This window comes from Diospyros lotus, chromosome 7 (genome assembly GCF_014633365.1).
Source record: "Diospyros lotus cultivar Yz01 chromosome 7, ASM1463336v1, whole genome shotgun sequence".
Taxonomy (NCBI): Eukaryota; Viridiplantae; Streptophyta; class Magnoliopsida; order Ericales; family Ebenaceae; genus Diospyros; species Diospyros lotus.
In genome coordinates, this window is record NC_068344.1 from 260,578 (window position 1) to 284,586 (window position 24,009).

A 24,009-nucleotide genomic window follows, 5' to 3' on the forward strand; every position below is an offset into this window, starting at 1 on the left:
AGATAGATATTATTCATTAGAGGATATGCTGCTGATGCTGCCACATCCAAAGGAAACAAGGCAAGCACGCAACGCAGAGACAGGCATCGTCGCTACTCCTGCTCCGTGTTTGCTTCAGCCACCGTATCTACCCCATGCGGGCCGCCGCTGCTTGAAGTTCTCTCGGGGCACGAAGAAGACACCCACCCTATCCCGTGGGATTGCGCATTGAACTTCTCTTTTTTCTATGGCAACGCTCACGAGCTGCAGTTTCTGCATTGTGAACCTGAAGTTCATTCGCTGGACTCAAAATGGCAACCCCAGCAGAAAAAGAATTCTACTCTTGGAACGTAAGAGCAAGTGCTTTTTGTGGGGCAGGCAGGACGATCAGGTACCCAAGAAGAGGCATCGAGCTACTTTTGTTAGGCCTAATTTTTATAGGTTTAGGTGTTTTGGAGCGAATGACCGTGGTGATAACGTCGGGGAGGGTGGCAACAATTCGTCCAAGGATTCGAATTTGGCTACTGCGACATCATCGATGGATGAGTCGGAAGAAGACAGAAGAATGAGCACTACCGATGAATTTGATTCCGATAAGTCGCCTCCTTCCGTTTCATCAAGGGTGTGGTCTCTCTCTCTCTCTCTCTCTCTATATATATATATATATATATTTGGTCAATCATTGTGTTTGAAATGAAATATACATCTATTCAGGAAAGAATTATTCAAATAGATCTCTTTGGTGGCTGAAAATGCGAAGAAAAGGACAGCTAATGTCTGTTTGGAATTAGGACTGTGTTGTTGGAAACAAGAGATAGATTTTTTATATTAAAACCAATTTTGACAGAGAACCCAGTATTGGGGCACCCTAGAAAACTTTATTGATAAATTCCTTATATTCAACAAGATATCTAACATAGGAGTATTGAAGACCGACGTCCATTAAAATTGACATTTGCTTTGGTAATGACCATGAGAACAAAATAAACTCCTAGATACTAGGATGCAACTCAAATGCTTAGAGACGTAAAAGGTTTGTATGCGTGGTTCTGACGAGGTATGGACTTTTACATCTTGTATATTAGAATATGAGTTGTGATCTGGTAATGAGGAAACTTGCATAATCCACCTTGCGCATACAGTGGTTCACATTGAAAATCACACAATGCAGCTCAAATTTAGGCGATCTTATACCTATAATAAGAACGACCTTTATGCATTTTTCTTAATGTCCCAGCTTGGTGAGTTTTCTTTTCTTTTCTTTTTTTATTCTATCATATATTGTGTACTTGGATTTAGATAATTATATTATTGGTTATGGATCATGTCATTCATTTTATTGTATACTAACTAAAATTATTATTTCAGGAGTGCCATACTTTCCCGCTGCCTTATTATTATTACCTTTATGCATGCATTCTTACTTATATTTCCCTTTGGATCCCAATAGATTCTCAGTTGTATATTCATCTATTATTTGCCAACGATTATGTTAATTAAGTCATTATAAAATATGATGTTTTATTTTATTAGGACTAGATAGTCGTTTGGTCCATTCTGTCCAATATTAGACACAAAAGAGTTCAACTTGGCAATGAAAAGTAAACTTCTGAACTATTGACTGACTGCATAACATTCTATTTGTCTTGTTAGGGTCATGCAATGGTAACCTGTATCTACTATCCTTCCAACTTGAATTTTAGAAGGAGCACTATTATTAAGTTGTTTCACTTAATTTAAGGTATTTTGCATGAACTTTTTAACTTTTTCAAAGAAAAAGAAGCTTTTTTTTTTCTAATAAAAGAAGCTATTTTTTCATTAATAAGATATCATGCTTATTTTTAAATTTTGAATTTTTCTTATGAATTTAACATAGAATCTTTAGCCACTCAGTGAATTATGTGTAATTCCTTCATAAATTTAATCCTAAACTCCACTATTTGCAATACCACTGATTCTACATACAAAATAGTATAACCATTATTTTATATATGAAAACCTAAAATTGGATGAGCAATGTCCTATGATACTATTGGTACCCATTCACTTAGATAGCCCACACACTCAGGTTCAAAACCCTGGGGTCTTCTCCTCTTGATTGACAGAGGGATTCCCTTGATCAAGTGAATGAGCAACTCTAAGGTACTTTAGCACTTAGAATCCCTGTGAAGGGGTTCCAAAGTGCCTCCTCTAGGGATACTAGGATCTCATAGTTTAGTGGCAAGAGATTGGAAGCTTGTCACTTGCATGGTTCCTTTGCCCAAAGCAATTTTTGACATGACCAGTTTGAGAGAAAGATTGGGGTTATCCATCTCTAACAAGGGGACTAGTTTTGCCAACGAGATCCTTCTATAACCGCATCTCAAACTTAATGTATAATTTAACAATTTGGGCCCAACCTTTACAACAAGGTTGTAGAACTCCTCTCCCATGCCACCTATAAATGGACAAATGGATCAATGGAGAGGTTGACACACATTCAACCTTCACTATGTATAAATTATCCCGCCAACCTCCTCCAAACTACTTCTACATTGCCCCTGCTGATTAATAGTATCCTGATATCTAACTTTGCCTCTGGGTATCAACCATCCAATGTATACAAATCAAATTATTGTGGAGGAATTTTTGTTGCTAGAAATTCCAAGAAACAAAATTACCAAAACAATTTATGTTATATGTTTATAAAGAGTAACTCAATGAAACTATGTCACGACCCATTGGGGGGCCCACGACCACCACCTAACCCTTAATGAACCATAGGCCCATTAGGATTAGGGAAGCCTCTCTATGCATCATTTCATGACAATAACATTAATATTTAACTGAATTGAAACAAAATCCATTCCACAAAATAAACTGAACAATTCTCTAAACAATCCTGCCTATAACAAAATCTTGTAGCAAACTACTAAGAATAATAAAAACTACTAAGACAACACTAATGCCCGCAAGAACAAAAGGGACCATACCAAAGTGAAATAAGTAAGCTAAACTTGACTGGATTTCTTCAAAAGATTTGATGGTTCCACAGCTGAACCTTGACCTAAAAATTTAAAAATATCTATAATGAGTCGAAACCAGTGAATAGAACAATATATACCTTCAAGAATAATGACAAGTAACACACTTGAGCTTCTATTCAAAAAATATTTTCCTTATTATCTTTTTTCCTAAAATTTTGGGTTCTTACAAAATGTCTTAAAAGTAACAATCCCATTTTTGGATATTATTTTTTATCATTAAAATTTGTTTATTCTGTTTCTAAGAAACTATTGATTAAAATATTCGCAAAAATAATATTTTCATAACTCCATATAGGGGTTTTCAGGATGGATCAATAGCAATTTATTATAAATTGATATTTTCCAAGATGGTTTAAAGAAAATATTATTGATTGCCATTAGTTAGTTGTCAGTTTCAACTAAAACACCAGTACAATCTAAAAAAAAAAAAATGCAATGCTGCTTATGCTAAACCCTAATATATAATTACCAATATAATTATTAATTCTTTATTTTAGTTTTTATTAGTTGAGTATACACATTCTTTTTCCCTATTAAACCTTTAGTGATTAATGTTAAGTGAAAATTACTAAAGGAGTGTTTCAATTGGATCAATATATATTACCAGCTAATGTCATTTACAGATATAGCTGCATGCATGCCATTATATCTTTAGGTATGATATAGAAAGAGAGACGAGCGCATAGGGCGAGAGATTTGAGGGACAAACTAAAATGGTTAAATGTATTTATATGCCTCTGCCTAAAGTGGCAATGACAATGCTGATTCAGATATATTTGTTTTGCTTGTTCAGCCACCAACAATTTCACCTGTTGAACCAGCTTATAATAATTTCCAAGTTGACTCTTTCAAACTGATGGAACTCCTCGGACCAGAGAAGGTTGATCCTGGGGATGTAAAGCTTATAAAGGAAAAGCTTTTTGGCTATTCCACCTTTTGGGTGACCAAAGAAGAGCCATTTGGAGACTTAGGAGAGGGTATTCTTTTTCTTGGCAACTTGAGGGGCAAGAGAGAGGAGGTTTTTTCCAAACTTCAGAGTCAGCTGACTGACCTTATGGGTGACAAGTACAACCTATTTATGGTGGAGGAACCCAATTCAGAAGGACCAGATCCCCGTGGGGGTCCTCGTGTTAGTTTTGGCATGCTGCGTAAAGAGGTCTCAGAACCACAGTCAACAACATTATGGCAATATGTGATTGCTCTTTTGTTGTTCCTTCTCACCATTGGTTCCTCTGTGGAGCTAGGAATTGCATCTCAGGTATTCCTACTTTCTTTTATTCTTGACATTATTGTATTGATTGATTACTTGCCTTTTATTTTCATATCTTTTTTATCATTATGATAGCAAAAAGTGCATTACTTAATGTATATACATTCATTCCATTTCTTAATTAAGCAGATAAATAGGCTTCCACCAGAAGTAGTAAAATACTTCACAGACCCAAATGCAATTGAACCACCAGATATGCAGCTTCTATTCCCATTTGTGGAGTCTGCTCTGCCCCTGGCATATGGTGTCCTGGGAGTTCAGCTATTTCATGTAAGAACAGTTGCTATTTTATTATTGATTCAACTAATTGACCACATTTTCTTGAGGAAAAAACAAAATGCTTTTTCTTGTACCAACGTATATACTGTCTCCATGCAGAAAAATGTTTCCATTAAGCTTCTTTCTCTATCATTTCCTGTAACTGTATTGTAAGGCCTCAAAGTTCATAAACTAAAACAGCCTGTTATCATCCTTATCTACTGTAGTAAGTAGCCCTCATTAGTTAATGCACTTCTCTCTCTTTTCGACCTCCTCCTCCTCTCCCTTTTTTTTGTTTTCTCATTTTTTCTTGTAATCATCATTGGGGAGCTTGCAATAAAATTTCTGTTTGGAATTTTTCTCTTCTTTTTTTTATTTGTGGTGCCTTTTCTTATTTACTCAAGCTGGCATTTTAGTTATGTAAACCACTTTAAGCCTCTTTGGTATTGTTATGCTTTTAAAGCGCAGTAGCTTTTTAGCAAAAATTTTAAAAAGTAGCTTTTTGGTTGAGAGCAACTTCGCTTTTAAGGCACAGCTGCTTCTTTGAAAAAAAAAAAGAAAAAGAAAAAGGTTAAGCTGTTTTTAAGCAAAAACAAGGACTCCTTTCTTTTTACAAAAGAGCAACAGCTTTTACTGCGAGCCATAAGCATGCCACTTTTCATAATTTCTATCTCATATACTAGTGTCTTTTTTAGTCATTTATACATTTACAACCAGAGATGGCAAACGGGCCCGCCACCAAGTGGCCCGCGGGCCGGGCCAAATCAGCCCGCTTAAAAACGGGCCAGCAGATTGCTGGCCCTAGCCCGGCCCTACACAGGCCCGCGGGCCAAACGGGCCAGCCCAGCCCGCCCAGAGGCAGGTGGCGTGAGAGCAAGGGCGAGCAGCAGCAGGCAGTGAGCGAGAGAGGGCGAGGGGCGAGACTGAGAGCGAGGGGCGCGGGCAGAGGGCGAGACAAGGGCGACTGAGGGGCGAGGGCGAGACGAGGGCGAGGGCGAGAGGCGAGGCTGAGAGCAAGGGGCGCGGGCTGTTTGGGAGTGGGCTATTTGGGGGGGGGGGGGGTGGCCGATTAGCGGGCCGAGCCAAATCGGCCCGGCCTTAAATGGGCCAGCAAAATGCTGGCCCTAGCCCGGTGCAGGGCCGGGCCCCAACAGGCCAGCCCGTCGGGCCAAGCCCATTTTGCCATCTCTATTTACAACACAACAGTAAAATATTAACCAAACACTTATCCCTTGCATTTAGCATTAATAAGCTAAAGCTTAGCACCACACTTAGTTACCAAAAACCACTTTTGTCAACATTGCTTTCGCAGAACAACATAATAAAGCGCAACACAGCATAATGGCCACAACACAACAATACCAAACAGGTTCATCTGGTGAAAATCCAACTTTTTTACCTGAATCCTTACAAAATCATTTTTGTCCAATGTTATGTGCTTCTTTTCACCATTTGCTTCTCATTTGAAAATCAGTTGGTCAGAGAACAATTTTCAGTCAAAATAATTGATTATTAGTGGATGGAATTGTTAGAAGCAGCCTGTGCATCGAATCACTAACAATGCATGCAAAAACAGAGGGTGTTGTCACTTGCACTTTTTATAGTTCATTCATTGAATGCTCCATTGGTTGCATTATATATTTCCTTTTTTATTTGAGTAAACCCAGAAATATGTTCTTATTTCTGTTCAAGAGAATTTGAAGTGGGAATTGGCTTCCATTAACTGTTAAAATTTACTTGTTGCTGGACCAGTAAAAACCCTTTCTTGTGTTCTCTTTGGATCTCTGTTCTGAGAAATAGTTTCCAAAAAACATGATTGTATTTTATGTTCTGTAAAAATTTAAAACAAGAGCATAACAACATGAATCTTGGTGCAGACCAGAAAGGACTCTACGTTTCCTGTTACGGGAATAATATTCATTTCAAATCTTTCAATCATGTAATTTGTTATAATCTGAATCTGTAAATAATAAGGCAATCCATTTTATGCAGGAAGTAGGGCATTTTTTGGCTGCTTTCCCAAAGAAAGTAAAACTAAGCATTCCATACTTCATTCCTAACATTACTCTTGGCAGCTTTGGCGCAATCACTCAGGTAAGTATCTTTATTATCTCCCAACGGATGTTAATTCAATGGAGATATATACATATCTTTATTGTTTTCCATGTGAAAATGCCTCGTAAGATGGTGTTGTTGCTCGTGCATGGTGAAATGTTGGGCAATCAACTGTGAGAATAAGGAGTCAAAAATAGGGAAGAGTAAAAGTTCAGTTTACCTAAACTAATCGAACTGCACCGACCGAACTTGTTAGTTCGGTTCGGTTTTTTTCTTGCATTGGTTTGGTTCGGTTAATTTTTCTCAAAAGTTTGGTTTTTAATTTTCGGTTTTCAATTCAATTTTTTGGTTGGAAGGACCCAACTAACTATACCAAACTAACTTTAAAACGATGTTTTGATGTTTATAAAACGATGTCGTTTTCTTCAGTTTTGTGTGTTTTCTATTGGTTACTTCGGTTTTCTTTAGGTTTTTTTTTTGCGTTTCTTCGTTTTAATCAGTTCGGTTCGGTTTTTTTGGTTATCGGTTAGTTCGGTTTTTTGGGTTAATCGGTTAAAAAATAAATCTGTTGGGTTTATGCCCAGTCCACCCCTCCTAGTCTAGTAGCAATGGACTAATAATCTTCTGGTCCTTTCTTGGGGAACTTTCGTTGGAAAATGAAGTAGGTTTAAATTGAATGGTTCATTGAATAAAAAGAATATAGAAGAAAGTTATGCATGATCAAATGTGCTGCTATATTATGGATATTTTGGTTACCAACACTGGCTTATCATTAATAAAATAGACTTACGTGCCATGTCAACTAATCCATTCACTATATGTTAAGTTTCTGTCCTATTCTCTTTTCTTATTCAGTTTCTTCACTTTCTTGATAATCATACATGACATTTAGGCTAATTGAACTTTATGCATTAAAATAAATTAATGCAACTTCTGTCCATGTATGACTTGCTTCTAGTCTTTTAACCATTCATATGCCAAGTCTTCAGAATTTAGCTATTGGTAAAATTGTGTCATGAACCTAGGGTTCATAACAGGGTTGAATTGGCAATCGGAAGGATCCGATTGAATAGAACTGAGACAAAATGATTCAAGAGGGAAATGGGACATAAATGGGGAAAGAAATTAGAGGGAAAAGAGGGAGAATTGCAAAATGGAACAAGAGGGAGAATGGGGAGAGAATTCTAGATAGAAAAATGAGAGATTCAATATCAATTCAAGCCTAAGGCTTCCGGCCAAACTCCTCATGTCTGAGGCTTCTAGCCAAACTCCTCAAAATTCAAGCCTAAGGAGAGAATCCCTTCTCAAAATTCTTTTCCCATGCCTGAGGCTTCTGGCCAAACTCCTCATGTTTCCAGCTGAAAATGCAACCTTCTTCTACTGCCATTGAGACTCCATTTGTTTCATGCATGAACTGCTCCCCATGGTCGACTTCTCACTAACAGAACACTGCTTCACCTTCCCTATTCAAACTCGTGTTTGCTTGCTTGTTGGAAATTAACGACGTCGGCAGCAATATCCAAAAACCAATCGGAATTCTCTTAGCTCAATCGCCATCAAAGTCCTTCTCTCGAACTCCAAGCCTAATTGCCCCCTACCAGACACCTTCCAATTCAGATTGGAAACCCAACCAATCGCGGTCAATCCCAATTTGCGACAGCCGCAACCCACCCAATCATCGTCCATTGGTCGCGACCACTGGCTTAGTCTCGTAATTTATCAGAATTGCTTCACCTAATCGCTAACATCAATCACCGTCAGAGATCAATAACAAAGTCGGTTCCTCGCTCCATCAACTCTTTGCTATTTCTAGAATCGCCTCCTAAAAGTTCAATTAATTCCATTGCAGCTAAGGATCGCTTAACAATTGATCGATTTCTGCTGCCTAGGGTTTGGAAATCAATTCCGAGATTCAACCGGAAATTTTTGGTTGCTTCTCTGTCTAGAATGCCAAATTCACCGGAATAGTTGGAATTGCACCAGAAGAAGAAACCGGAGGCTAAGGATCTGCTCTAGGAGTCACCCCTGCCTCGTCTTCTCTCTTGCGCACTCTGATTATCGCCTAAACCTCCTTTCGCTGGAAATCACTACAATTGATCGCTATGGATCAGCAACCTCCAAATCTGATCTCAATCATTGATCATCAGTTCTACTGCAGTTGTTGGCTCCTATGACGTAGCTTCCTATGATTCGTCTACTCTGTTGAATTCGCCGGACTCGCCGAACCGCTGTTAAATCACCTTACCGGAGTCTTTGGAAACACTGTCGGAACTGTTTGATATACCTCCTAAGATTACAGCCTACCTTGTTGTTGAGAGCTAAACGATCTTACGGAAGACATAGCCAATGATGATTACTCTGATACTATTTGTCATGAACCCAGGGTTCATAACAAGGTTGAATTGGCAATCGGAAGGATCCGATTGAATAGAATTGAGACATAATGATTCAAGAGGGAATTGGGACAGAAATGGGGGAAGAAATTAGAGGGAAAAGAGGGAGAATTGCAGAAGGGAGAATGGGGAGAGAATTGTAGAAAGAAAAATGAGAGATTCAATATCAATTCAAGCCTAAAATCTTTCATCCTCAGTTGTGGCTTATATATAGCCTAACAGCCCCCTCCTCACCCAACTTGCACCCATGTGCAATGTAACAAATAGCATAACTACCTAGTAGCTAAAGACAAAGGCCTATAACAGAAAATACAAAGGAAATGTAAACTCCTACTATTATATTTACTAATCTATCCTTGAGAAATCCTTAGGGTCATGACAAATTGTTCCTTCAGTCATAGTTCCATGGCTCATAACTAAAGGGTGTTAGAGGGCTTGATACGCACTATTAAACTCTTCCCTAAAAGTTTGGGATCTTTGAAATATTAGAACATGGTATTGGGATGGTTCCAGCAAAAGAGGTAGAGGAATAGGAGGGAGACATTTTGGTATGATATCCGTTATAAGGGTCTTACAAAAGATAAGGCCCTCCAATTAATGTAGCTGACCCCACGTATTGGGATAAAGTTTGGTATGTTGTTAGTTTTGGTATGTTGTTAGTATCAGGATGGTTCCTTGAGGCGATGACTTTATTATGGCCTCTGTCTGTTTACCATTATTATTGTGCATGCCTTTGTGTGTTTACCATTATTATTTTGCACAATGCATGTGCATTTGACGCAGCGTGTAGCGCGTGTGTGAAAAAAAACACACCAAAATAAACCCTTGAAAGAGCAAACTCCAATGGCCGAAGCTTGGCTTTCAAGAAGACGCAAAAACAAGACCGTTTTGCTAAGAAAACCCAAATAGATTGCTGAAATTTGATTGATTAAAACTTGATTACAAACTCTAGATCCTAGGCATATTTATAGTATTTGGCTAATTCAAATCCATCTAATATTTGTAAACAAAATCTAACTAAAATTCTAATAGAAATAAATCATAATCCAACATGAAGTAGGAATCCTAAATCAAGTAGAAACATGAAATTGAATCTTAAATCAAGTAGAATTCTAAAAACTTAAGAAGTATTAAAATATTGTTCCGGCGTGGTCGGGTCGGCTTTGGGCCGGGTCTTGATTGGTGATCGCATCATTCACCTCCACTTGAGAAGAATTCGTCCTCGAATTATGATCTGGGTATGACAACTCAACGTTTGGCAAATACAAAGAAAGATCAGCAACATTGAATGTTTTGGAAATACCCATATGATTTGGCAAATCCACAACATAAGCATTATCATTGATCTTCTTTGTAATCTTGTAAGGACCATATTTCTTTGGCTTGAGCTTGTTCTGTTATCCTGTAGGAATCCGTTCCTTCTTCAAGAATATCATGACTTCATCTCCAACCGCAAATACCTTGTGCTTCCTATGCTTGTCAGCTGCTGCCTTGTACTTCTTATTCGCCTCGTGCAACTTTTGCTTGACATCTTCCTGAACTACTTGAACGTGTTCAGCTAAGTCACTAGCTGCAACACTGAAACCTGGTACCTTTGGCAATTTTACCAAATCCAATGCATGATTAGGAACTTTCATGTATACGATAGAGAATGGTGATCTTCCTGTTGAGCTATGCACGGCGTTGTTGTAGGCAAATTCCGCTTGAGCTATGACTAGGTCCCATTGTCTTAGCTTGTCTTTGCAAACACTGCGAATCAGATTTCCTAAGGTACGATTCACCACCTCTGTCTGTCCATCAGTCTAGGGATGTGCTGTGCTACTGAAATTCAAAGATGAATCAAACATTCTCCACAAGGTAATCCAAAAGTGACTCAAAAACCTTGTGTCACGATCCGAAGTAATAGTTTTAGGGACTCCATGTAGTCTAACAATCTCTTTGAAAAACAATTTGGTTGTAGCTACTGCATCTGTCGTCTTCTTGCATGGGAGAAAGTGCGTCATCTTGGAAAACCTATCAACCACTACAAAAACAGAATCCATACCTCGTTGGGTTCGCGGTAGACCCAACACGAAGTCCATAGACAAATCTTCCCAAATAGCATTGGGAACAGGCAATGGCATGTAGAGACCGGCATTAGAAGAGTGCCCCTTAGCTATTTGACATATATAACACCTCGCCACAATAATAGAAACATCTCTCCTTGCTCTTGGCCAATAATACCGTCCCATAACAGCTTCAATAGTCTTGTCTCTGCCAAGATGCCCTACTAAGCCACCACCATGCAAATCCTAAATAATTTTCTCACGAAGAGATGTGCAAGGGATGCACAACTGATTTCCCTTCATGAGAAACCCATCATGCACATAGAAATCTCCTGATGGTTGCTGAGACATGCATTGTTCCCACACATGTTTGAAATCCTCGTCTACCGCATATAATTCTTTCAAGCACTCAAACCCAACAATCTCAACACTAAGGGTCTTGATCAAATCCACACGCCTACTCAAAGCGTCCGCCACTCGATTATGCTGTCCCGACTTATGTACAATTTTATATGAAAATTTATCAATAAAAGCAAACCATCTAGCATGCATATTCACTCCTCAATTGCCTTTGGCTACTCAAGTACTTAAGAGCTTGGTGATCCATGTAAAGAACAAATTCTTTGGCAATCAAGTAATGTTTCCATGTCTTAAGAGCCCTCACTACTGCATAAAACTCCTTATCATAAGTAGACCACTTTCTTCTGGCTTCACACAACTTCTCACTGAAAAATGCAATTGGTCTCTTCTCTTGGGACAACACAGCACCTATACCCACTCCATTCACATCACACTCAACCTCAAACAATTTGGCAAAGCTAAGACAGGAGCGGTACATAATTTCTCTTTTATCAAGGTGAAACTTTGCTCTTGTTCTTCACCCCAATGGAACTTTCCTTTCTTTAAACACTCAGTAATTGGAGCCACAATACTACTAAAGTGTTTGATAAACCGCCTATAGAAAGTTGCTAACCCATGGAAACTTCGCACATCACTGACATTTTTAGGGGTTGGCCACTCTCTAATAGCTCGCACTTTTTCCTCATCTACCTTTACGCCCTCTTTGCTTATAACAAAGCCCAAAAACAACAAGCTCTCACTCATAAAAGTACACTTTTTCAAATTAGCATAAAGTTTGTTTTCCCTCAACACACTCAACACCTCCTGAATATGCCCCTCATGCTCATTAATAGACTTACTGTATATCAAAATATCATCAAAATACACCACAACGAATTTACCAATGAAATGGCATAATACTTGGTTCATTAGTCTCATGAAAGTGCTTGGTGCATTGGTTAGTCCAAAAGGCATGACTAACCACTCAAACAACCCATCTCTCGTCTTGAAAGCTGTCTTCCACTCATCTCCAAGTCGAATTCTGTTTTAATGATAACCACTTCTAAGATCAATTTTGGTAAAAATCACAACCCCATCAAGTTGATCAAGCATGTCGTCTAGCCTAAGAATTGGAAATTTGTACCCAATAGTAATTTTGTTGATGGCTCTACTGTCAGCACACATCCTCCAACTCCCATCTTTCTTTGGTGTCAATAATGCTGGCACTGCACATGGACTCATGCTAGTCTGAATGTGCCATTTTCTCAACAATTCCTCTACCTGCCCATGCAAAATCTCATTCTCCCTAGGACTCATCCTGTAGTGTGGTAGGTTAGGCAAGCTAGCACCAGGAACCAAGTCAATGTGGTGTTGAATATCTCTCATAAGAGGTAGCTCATTAGGTAACTCCTCAGGAACCACATCATGAAATTCCTCCAACAATCCCTGCACCTCCACTGGAATTTGATTCACCTTCAGTGGCTTACTCACACTCTTTCCCTTGATAACCAATAAGTGAACCTCTCAAGTATCCTTACACTCCCTCACAAACTCAGTGTGTTTATGTGTAATGGTAAGAAAATTTCGCCCCTCCACTTTAGAAGCTTTGGTTTGATTCTTTTCCACTATGGGTAACAAAGTATAACGCACACCTTCTTTCTCAAGTTGATATGTGTTCTTCCTACCCGAGTGCTTAGCATCCACATCAAATTGCCAAGGCCTCCCAAATAAAATATGGCAAGCATCCATATCAACAATATCACAATAGACTTCGTCGAAGTACTTACCAATAGAGAAAGGCACCCTGCAACGTTCATCCACATGTATGCCACCAACTTCTTTGATCCATCCAATCATGTAAGGGCTTGGATGTTTTTCAGGAGTTAACTACATCTTTGCCACCACATCTCTTCCTATGATGTTCTCCTGACTTCCACTATCAATAATCAACTCAAAGATTTTTCCTTTCACCGTACACCTCGTGCGAAAAAGCTTATGCCGTTGAGTAGTATCTTCATTCTTTTGAGATAGCATTAACTTCCTCACTACATAGGTATATTGCCCATGTCCATAATCTTCTTCGTCATCCTCCCCATCAAGCCCACAATATACTTCCTCTTCCTTTTCTACAATGTTAACTGTTTTCCTCCTTGGACAATCACTAGATCGATGCCCAACCTCATTGCACTTGAAACATTTTAAAAGAATAGGCTTTGCATAAGGATTAGGGGATTTTGGAAGATTAGAAGTAGTACCTCGAATGTTTCCCCCCGTTGTAGCCTTATTAGGGTTGACTGTATGGGGTGGATTGGAGGGTTGCGCTCCTTGAACCGACTTGCCTTTATCAAAAGCTGGTTGTTTATTTTCATTCCCACTATACCGACGATAGTTGTCATTACGAGATCTCTCACTCAACATTAACTTAGCATTTAAAGCTAAGTTCCTTGCTTCTTGCACACTCAGAACCATCTGAACCCCAATTTTATCACGAATAGCAGGCTTCAATCCATTCAAGTAACGAGCTGCTTGTTGATTGTCACTTTCTAACAATTGGTTTCTCCCGCCAATTGCAGAAACTCAAAGGTATATTCATTCACACTCTTCATTCCTTGTGCACATCTTTGATAAGCTTCAAACATATATTGTTCATAGTCAGGGTGCAAAAACCTATCTCTTAACAGCTGCTTCATTCGTCTCCATGTCTGTACTAGCTGTCGGCCTTCCCTCAATCTCGTTTCTCTTAATCGCTCCCACCAAACAGATGCACCGCCCTTCAACCTGTAAGCCACTAACTTTACTTGTCATTCATCTGGGATCTCCATGTATTCGAAAAAACGATCAACCTCAGTGATCCAATCTAGGAACCCCTCAAAATCAAGATCTCCACTAAAGGTAGGAATATCAACTTTTAGTTTATACTCATCGTTGCTATCATCCATCATTGGTCTTCTAGGATTAATGAGGACAGGATTAATGGCTAGTCTTTCCGGTTTGACATAGCCGGCTTGATTCACGCCATTAGTCCGGTTCCGATTATCCTTAACTCGTTGTAAAATGCCCAATTGGTTGCAGATTTGCTCCAATTGCTGCTCCATTGTACGAGTTATTTCCTGTTGTTCTTCAATTGCTCTCCAAACCGCGGGCAGCCCCCGGTCACCGTCACGAGGCTGGTTGCTACCGTTACCTTCAAGATTGGCCATCTGATTGGTTGATGAACCGCTCTGATACCACCTGACGCAGCGTGTAGCGCGTGTGTGAAAAAAAAACACCAAAATAAACCCTTAAAAGAGCAAACTTCAATGGCCGAAACTTGGCTTTCAAGAAGACGCAAAAACAAGACTGTTTTGCTAAGAAAACCCAAATAGATTGCTGAAATTTGATTAATTAAAACTTGATTACAAACTCTAGATTCTAGGCATATTTATAGTATTTGGCTAATCCAAATCCGTCTAATATTTGTAAACAAAATCCAACTAAAATGCTAATAGAAATAAATCATAATCCAACATGAAGTAGGAATCATAAATCAAGTAGAAACATGAAATTGAATTCTAAATCAAGTAGAATTCTAAAAACTTAAGAAGTATTAAAATATTGTTCCGGCGTGGTCGGGTCGGCTTTGGGCCGGGTCTTGATTGGTGACCGCATTAGCATTAGTACATTTTTTACAATGACTTTACACCCATGATCATTACACAGTTAAGTATGGTCTTCAAGAGGACTTATTTATTAATATGTTTCTTCTCAAACACCTGGGCTTATACAGGTATGAGTTCTCTGCTTTAGGTATCAGCACATGCCACGGTCATGAGCACCTACAATCCCACAATTTAATTTTCTTCTTTTCTTTATTTCTGGTGATAATTATCAATATTATCCTTTTCTGGTGATATCTTCATAATCATCTCATGACACCTTATTTTAGTGAAAATAATTCTTTTCTCTTTTCTTTTCTTTTTCTATTTACAGTAAATCATATGATTCCGCCCCCCATCCCACCCTTCTCATGGTATCTAAATTACGACAACTTCTCATGTCAGATTTAGTTAGGAAATGAAGTATACTTCTTTTCTCTTTGTTCCTCTCTTATAACTAACACTAACAGGGTTAGGAAAATTAGTAAACAAATGTACACTTAATAAAAAGGCCTTGTGGACCCAATTGGAAATAACTTCTTGTCAAATTTTAGTCTGTTATGATAAATATATCTTTATGGATCGTTGAATTTGTTAGCCTTGCTACTGTGTGCCTAAAATTTTCTCTACCCTTATATGCAACAAAGCTTCTTCGATTCTTCTTTCTTTGTACAACACCTCCATCAAGCACACCCTGCACAACCCCTCTTTGTTTCTGCTACTATCACCACCTTCTTGTTCTCCTCATTCTCAACAACTGCTACCTGAAGCATCACCTTTCAGTATCCCCTCCATCCAGACATTCGCTCCACCATTATCAGCCCCACTCCATTTCCCTTCTTTATTGACCCAACCTAAATCATAATAATGCCTCCAGTACTTCCTGTTGCCACCTTTGATTTATCCCTCATCGTTGTCATCGTCATCGTCTCTCTCTCTCTCCCCCCCCTCCCCCCGCCCCCCTCTTTGCCCCTCCTCCCAACTGAAATCAAAATTATTTTGTTTCCTCTCTTTCTTTAACTAGCCATTGCCCTACCACTTCTAACAGAAAACCAAAAGCCCCAAAGCATTGTTTGACAAAGATGAAGATGATGACATGACAATTGAGGTAGTATAGCATTTAAAACTAGCAAAGACTAACCCATCACTAGATGATGACAGGGCCATTGTTCTTGACAATTTTTTAGGTGTAATCTTCATGATTGGGATTTGAATTACTTGATGACCAACCCATCACTAGGTAGGGGGAGGACTGTTGGACACTTAAAGTTGGACAGGAGAGTACTTTGCCTTGAGAGGCTATTTAGAAAGTGGGAACTTATCCTAAAGGGCCTTGTTTTCTTGGGCAGCATCACATGATTCCATCTTTACTGTTGACAACTTGAGAAAGAGAAGGCATGTTGTACCAGGTTGGTGCTTCTTGTCTAAGGAGGGCAAGAACCCATGGGCTACCTTCTCCTGCATTGTTTTGGTGACTTGCCAATCACGAATTGAAGATGTTTGAATTTCCATGATGATATTTTAGTTTTTCATCACATTTGGTATTGCTTACCACATTGAAGAAATTAACACTAAGATTATGTTGTTTTAATATCAAAATGATGTAGGCTGGACTGGAAGCTGACCTGAATAAACTTGGATCAAAGGACAAATGATGCAGAATTTGCAAATCCTTGTGTAATGGCTTCAGTACCATGAATTATGACCTCCAATAAACCGTAAAGAAGCAAACAATTATGGAACTACTACAACAACAAAATCACAAGCCTTGATCCAACTAGGTGGGGCAGTTGGTTAAGCAAACATTAAGGAACTAAAATATATGATTTGAATTGTACCTGTTGATGTTTTGCCCGAGTTAATGTGCTGGAAGTTTAGAGGAAGTCGGGAGAGATTATGAGGATGATTGGATGGCAGTTAGAGTGCAGGACTTATCTGTAATTAACTATAATTAGTAGGGGTAATTTAGACTTTGTAATAGTCGGTTATTTCCCTTAGGAAGGTCTGCCCTTTTAGTTTATAAATAGGAGGGCAAGGGGACCTGTTATGATCATCAATCATTTTATCATTCCATTCTCTTGTTCAAGTGCAATGAGAAAAGAGAGAGAGCTGTGATATAGACTAGTTCTTGGAGTCTTTTTGTGAGTATTGTACTCGAGAGATAAGAGAAGGCGAGTGAGTGATTCTTGTATTGATTTCTGAAGTTCTTAGTGGATTTTTCTCTTCGTTGGAGTGCTGGATGTAGTGTCACTTCTATGGCATGAACCAGGGTAAATTGGTGTGCATCATCTTGTGGTTTGAATTTCTGTTCTCTTTCAGTTCTGTCAATTACTTACTTTCTGTTTTATGTTTGTGTTGTGATTGATTCGGTGAGGATTGAGTGAGTATATTGGGCAATATCAAGTGTTCGGTTTCAACAGTACCCTCTCCAGAACTCTCCTAGAACTTCTATAACAGTAGATTTATATAATATTCCCTCACACTTGGCCTCTAACAGTACTAATATGGAAATTACTTTTAAGTCAAAGACAACTCAACCCCTGAATCATGTTTAATCAAGTCTAAACAGTCAATATTTATATTAGAATCAAATTAAATCATATCAATCTCTATATTAGGCCCTTATCAAATGCAATTTTCTAGATAAACAGGATCCTTCGATATTGCCCTATTTCCTGACTTGAAATGGCTTTATGACCATGGATAAATGAGGGCAATTTTAGGCAGTCTGCTATTCTGATCCAAATATACACTTTTTTCACCTATATTTTAGTCCCTTTTCTTTTCCTTTTCCTTTTCCTTTTCCCCCTGTTGGAAGTTTGATATGTGCTGTTTCTTTTTCATATTTTGCAAACCAACTTGCCAACAACAAGAAAGGCTGCCATTGACAGTGGGACTTATTCTTTTCTTTGGTATATGCATTATCCCTTAGTTATTGCTTAAAAATTACCAAATCTTGATTCCTGCAGTTCAAATCTATTCTTCCTGATCGGAAGACAAAGGTTGATATTTCTCTTGCTGGTCCATTTGCTGGGGCTGCACTATCCTTTTCTATGTTTTCTGTTGGATTACTGCTTTCATCAAACCCAGATGCTGCAGGGGATTTGGTGCAGGTTCCTAGCATGCTATTTCAAGGTTCTTTGCTACTTGGGTTAATCAGCAGAGCCATTTTGGGTTATGCGTAAGTCTCTTTTGCTAATGATCACACAAATTGATAAAACTTGAGATCTCATTGGAACAAACCTTTTTGGATTATATATTGTAGCAAATATCCTGCATTGGATCCCTCACACGCTCAGTCTTATGACAAGGGGAAAAAAAATGTTTCATCATCATAAGTCTTAATCCCACTAGGTGGGATCGGCTGTATGAATTATAGCTTTGCAATTTTGTGTAGAATTCAAGTTCAAAATTCTAATGAATTTATGTTGGCTATTCATTACCATGGCCACCCTCCTCCTTTATCAGAATCTAGACTTGGAATCAGCTGTGATGAAGAGGAATACCTTCAACATTGTAACTGTTGAGGAGATTACTCAAAATGAATATGCTCTTCTTGTGAAACTAATGCATTGAATATTATCTCAATTGTCTTCTTAAACTAGTTGAAGTGTCTTTTCGATATATAGTTTTTTTTTTATCTTGACGATGTTATTGACAGTTAATAAGTCTTTGCAGAGCGATGCATGCCGGGACAGTTTCGGTCCATCCTCTTGTAATTGCAGGCTGGTGAGGCACCACTTTTTTGAACATCATTTCTTTGACGATGTATCCATGATTAATCACTCAGGTTCTTGTAGGTGTGGGTTAACTACATCAGCTTTTAATATGCTCCCGGTGGGATGTCTTGATGGTGGAAGAGCAGTGCAGGTAAAACTTTCTCCTATCATTGATTGATAAAATGGTTTGGGGTAATTTGATGTAAGGACGCACCATGTGCTTGGATGAGGCTTAAAGGCTATCTCCTTTCATTGTTTGATAAACTGTTGAAGCTAATTTTAGATCAGGAAACACCTTGGAGCTTGGAAATAGCTTGAAGGCTACGCTTTTGCTATGATAAATTGTGAAAACTTATCCAAGTTAACAAGAAGATTAATTTCTCCTAGGAGCTTCTTATTAGTAATTGATGAGAGTGGAAATGATAATATAAAAGATAAAGTTAGTTCTCTGTCTACAACTTAAGTTTTTAGATGAGATGGTGGTTAACAATCAATATGGTATCAAAGGTGGCAAAGGTTTTGAGTTCAAACCTCATCTCTGATCCAATATTTAAATTGTTACATTTGTTTGGATCAATTATGTAGTGAAGTCTGACTACATATGAGGGGTGTGATGAGAGCGAAAATGATAAAATAAAAGATAAAGTTAGCTTTCTATCTTATATCTTAAGCTGTTAGATGTGATGGTGGTTAACAATTCACTAGTAATGATACCAAATATAAAGGGGAAGAGCCACAGTGATGTAGGTCGTGGAGAGGTTGCATATGGAATGTCCACGAACTTCAGTTTCAGTTATTTTTGAAAATTTATTTCAAAACAAAACCAGAAATCAAAATTTAAAATATGCATATAGAAACCAGAATGAATTAAATTAACCAAATTATGTCAATTCAGTTCAAATGTCTTTTTTATCCTACCTGACAAATGCAACATACTTGTACATTTTTATAATATTTGGTGCCCTATCACTTTTATGACCAAGGTTACCTGAAAACTGGGACATGCTTGGGTAGAATACATCCTACACATTTGCTCAAGCTGGTCTGACCTCAAGGCACCAGATGGCTTGATATTTTCTGCCGGCATTCTCTTGTGACTTCTTTTCCTGTTACAAAGTATTAGAGCACTATTGAGAGCATAGTTGGATAAGAAGGTGAATGCCTGATATCCTTCCACGGAGGTATTTCACATCACTTGATTGAAACAATATCCAGGACATATTATAAGAAGATGAAGGTGCCAAACGTCTAAATTGCCAAAGAATACTGGAGTATCAAGGAAGTGTTTTATTTGTGTCACCTCAGTTTGGTTTGCACCTAAGACCTGATTCAATCACCTCTGGCTGCAAGGAGCAAAAGCATTAATGGAATGAAATATTAAAAGAATCTCCGGTAGAATGATGGCTCCTGCCTATTTTTCCCTTCACAATCAATCTAGTCCTAGATCTTTATAACCACTTTAAAGAGGAGAGAATGCAGTAGTTCAGTTTGTTTGATACCACGAATCTCTTGAGAAAGGATGTTTCTTTTAGTAGAACTGGTAAGAAGGTGATTGCATGTCACTTTGTTCTGTCCAATCCCAAACTTCTTTTACAAACATGCCCAATGGAAAGGCCTCACTAATGTCACTCAAGGGGAATGGCCTATATTCACCTTGGGAGCAGCATTGGATTCCTTGTTCTAAATTTTGAGTTTTGTACCAATTCAAGATTTCTTATAAAATACTTCAATTTTAAAACATATTTTAAAAAATACAGCTTCCAAACTATTTGTTAAACTACTACAAATTTTTCTCACAATTTTCCATGTATTTGGCTGAATGGAACTCACACCTGCAAGGGGCAAAATCCACAAACCTGGCCAACAAGCAGAGCAAGACCCTCTGTTGAAGTACAAGGAAAATTTGAGTAGAAAATTTGTATTTGTAATAGTTTTACAAATAGTTTGAAAGTTGTAGTATTTTCTAAAATATGTTTTAAAATTGTAGTATTTTTATGAAAAATTCCCAATTCAAATCAATGCATTGTGAAATTTAAACAATTGAAAAAAAAAAAACCATAGAAGAAGTAAAGAAACAATTTCAGGATTGATTAGCCTCTTAGTCAAGACATTGAGGATTGATTAGCCTCTTACAACAGAAACTGGTACTGGTATCGGATATGTGTCTGAACAATGGGGATCCAAATTGGAAGCTTCAATGCCCTAGTGCTTGGTGATGCTTGAAGAGAAAGGGGAACAAAAAAGAAAAACACATAATTTGGGTTTCTATCAAAGTTTTCCATCTAAGTTCCATAATAGGATATGAGTCTATTTGAGAAAATTGAACTTAGATGAAGATAAGGTGCAGCTCTTCTGATAAGAGTTTTACAAATCTGTGAACAAAAAATTGGAATTTTGTATTCTGCAAAGTACACGGGTTGTATTTCAAGGCGACCTTGTGATTCTTCATCATGTGAAGAAAACTGAAGCAATTTTAAATATATGTATGTGAACATGGGCTTTTTGCCTTTTATGTTTTTCTTGCACGTGTGGTGTACATTAAGTTATGGGCCTCTCTATTGTTAATATCGTTTGATTACTAACCATTTGTGATAGCAAACATTTAAGTTCCATGTATTAATAAATTCCAAAATCCTAGGAAGTTTATACAATTACCAATAATTTTAATATGTTATCATGAATAAATTTTTTGGGATTTTGATTTTTTGACAGGGTGCCTTTGGAAAAAATGCACTGATTGGATTTGGTTTGACGACCTACACATTGCTTGGACTGGGAGTGGTATGCCTGCAAATTTTCTTAAATGATTTTTTTTTCTTTCTTAGCTTATAATGAGGTTATCTGTTTGACAGATTCGCAAGAACTTATGGAAGGACATAATTGTCCTCAGTTTGTGAAGTGTTCAATTTAAGGGAAAAATAGAAATAACAGGACAATGTTAGGACAAGTATTTGGTACAGCTCTCCTCTCATAATAGGACTCATTTATATCTGATATGGTGTCGAACGCAATATGGCATTTTGGCGGAACTGTTGCTTTTTAGGTGATACGAGCACTAATTTTCAGTTCTTTTTCTCACTGGGCTCTGTGGCTTTTTAGGTGATACTTGCACTAATTTTCCGTTCTTTTTCTCACTGGGCTTTGCTTTGAAGCTTTTTTCCTCCTTGCAACTGGCACAGGAGTTATAAAACAAACAAAATGTTAAGCTTCTTCTTCTTCTTCTTCTTCTTCTTATTTTGCTAAATAATGTTGAAGCTTGTTTGTTGTGAACAGAGTTAATCTACCCCTGTATGACAAGTATAGTAGTTTGTGTTAGGAAGGACATCGGCATAAAATTTTGCAACATTGTTCTTTTGCATGGATTTATATTGTTAGTGTGACTTTTAGAAGGCAATTGACATTATGAATACCGTACCACCAATCCTAAGTTAGGATAAAGGTGTAGTTAATGATGATGACGATGATGACAACAACAATAACAACTTTGCATGTTGCTGATGTTGTTTGCAAGCCATAGACCACGACTAAAGAAATTTTATTTGACACTAAACCACCACTAGATGTTGAAGCTTCATATTGTGAACAGAGTTAATCTAACCCTGTAGGCTAGTATTTTGCTTGTGGGTTAATGTATTGATTTTTAAACCACTTGCCGTGCCGTTATTGTTTTCAAACCATAAACGACACTAACCAAAATTATCTGGCAATTTTTTGTTTGAATGAAGTTTATGGTATTGATTTGGTCTTTTCTCCTTCCAGCTTGGTGGGCCGTTGTCGCTTCCATGGGGCCTGTATGTGTTGATATGTCAGGTATGAAATCCGTGAGCTTTATAAGAAAAAAGAGAAGCTAAAGTAAATGCGAATCACTATATTGTTTTCTTAAAGAATGAGAATGAAGTGATGGTTCACAAGCATAATTTAAATTTTCTGGAAATACTCCCTGTGCAGAGGGCACCAGAGAAACCGTGTTTGAATGATGTGACAGAGGTTGGAACATGGAGGAAAACAGTTCTTGGGGCGGCTATTTTACTTGTTGTGTTGACACTCTTTCCCGTATGGGACGAGCTTGCAGAGGAGCTGGGTATAGGCCTTATAACTACATTTTGATGCAAATAACATAGCTATCCAATTTTGGCTTTGAAAGTAAAATTAGAAATAAAGGTATTGATGGCTTAGTTAATCAAGCCATTTCCATTGTATATTCAGATTTATTTTCTAATGAAAAGGTTGGTATGTTGTCTGTGCTGACTTTTAGGAGGGTGTGAGATGATTTTCTAGTTGGGATTCTAGGCAACTGCAACCATACCTGTGGCTGGAAACCAAACCAACTTCAGTTGCGTTTCGGTTACAACCCAATCTTGAGAGGAGGTCTTGCACGCTGGAAAATATGTTTAGTCTGAAAAGCTAACAACCCTTGGGACACTTGCTTTATCATCATTCAAATCAAACGTAATGTTTTTGAAGTCTCCGCACATTCAAGGAGTTTCTTTGACATGTGATAAAGAGAACTAGGTAGGTCGGGAGGACCATGCTATTTTGCCAGAGGGGTTTATTTGTTTATTTATTGATTGATAGAAGCATGTCAAAATAATAAAAATACCCTCCACACTCATGCCTTCTGTAATTGTTTCCCCTTCCTTTTCATAATTGTTGCATCTCTCATCTCTCCCCCTTTCCATAGCCACCATCACCTTGTCTCCTCACTGTTTTTCCTCACGCCTCGTGTTGCCTCGCTTCTCATCTACTGACCGTCGTTGTATCCACCTCCAACCATGGAAAATGAGAGAAATGAGAGAGGCGATGGCCATGGAAGGGAAAGTAATTACAAAGGGCATTTTCATTATTTTAGAGCCTTTCGTGTAAAATTCCTTAAGGTGGCCCAAATATTTTTCCATTATTATGGTTGTGGGTTGTAAAGGAATTCTTTAAATTTTTGTGGCCCAACAGTTTTCATGATTATATTTATTGATTGAGTTGTAAAGTGGTAAAATATGTATATTCTTGATGGAAGAATGCAATATAAATTCATGGTTTTGGTCCCTAAACTTAATTATCCCTTCTCTTCATCATACACCATCACTTGGGGTTTGTAACATGTTAGATTATCTATATTTATCTAACAGTTAGTATTAGAGCACTGTTTGCCTCTGTCTTGATATTTTCAGAATAAAATTTTTTCAGTAAGAATATATGTTGAAGTTTTGATTATATCTACACGATTGTGACATTTCGATAATTTAAGTTTAGAAATCTTTGGGAAGTTGTTTTGTGAGTATTCTGCAATTTAAAT

At 37.9% G+C, this 24,009-nt stretch overlaps 1 protein-coding gene across 2 annotated transcripts; it reads left to right on the forward strand.

Annotated features, from left to right (window-relative positions):
- On the forward strand, positions 1 to 23,525 carry LOC127806211 (probable zinc metalloprotease EGY1, chloroplastic). Of its 2 annotated transcripts, XR_008024371.1 has the most exons (11): positions 1 to 601; positions 3,799 to 4,263; positions 4,405 to 4,545; positions 6,526 to 6,627; positions 17,970 to 18,181; positions 18,679 to 18,729; positions 18,801 to 18,870; positions 21,432 to 21,500; positions 22,479 to 22,529; positions 22,668 to 22,880; positions 22,975 to 23,525. XR_008024371.1 is itself a non-coding variant. In XM_052343350.1 (10 exons), the coding sequence occupies exons 1-10, from the start codon at positions 227 to 229 to the stop codon at positions 22,824 to 22,826; spliced, it is 1,695 nt and encodes a 564-aa protein (XP_052199310.1). In that variant the 5' UTR covers positions 1 to 226; the 3' UTR covers positions 22,827 to 22,959. The 2 variants fall into 2 exon arrangements, 1 of the variants encoding a protein (XP_052199310.1); XM_052343350.1 differs by lacking the exon at positions 22,975 to 23,525 and having other exon boundaries at positions 22,668 to 22,959.
- The last annotated feature ends 484 nt before the right edge of the window (positions 23,526 to 24,009 follow it).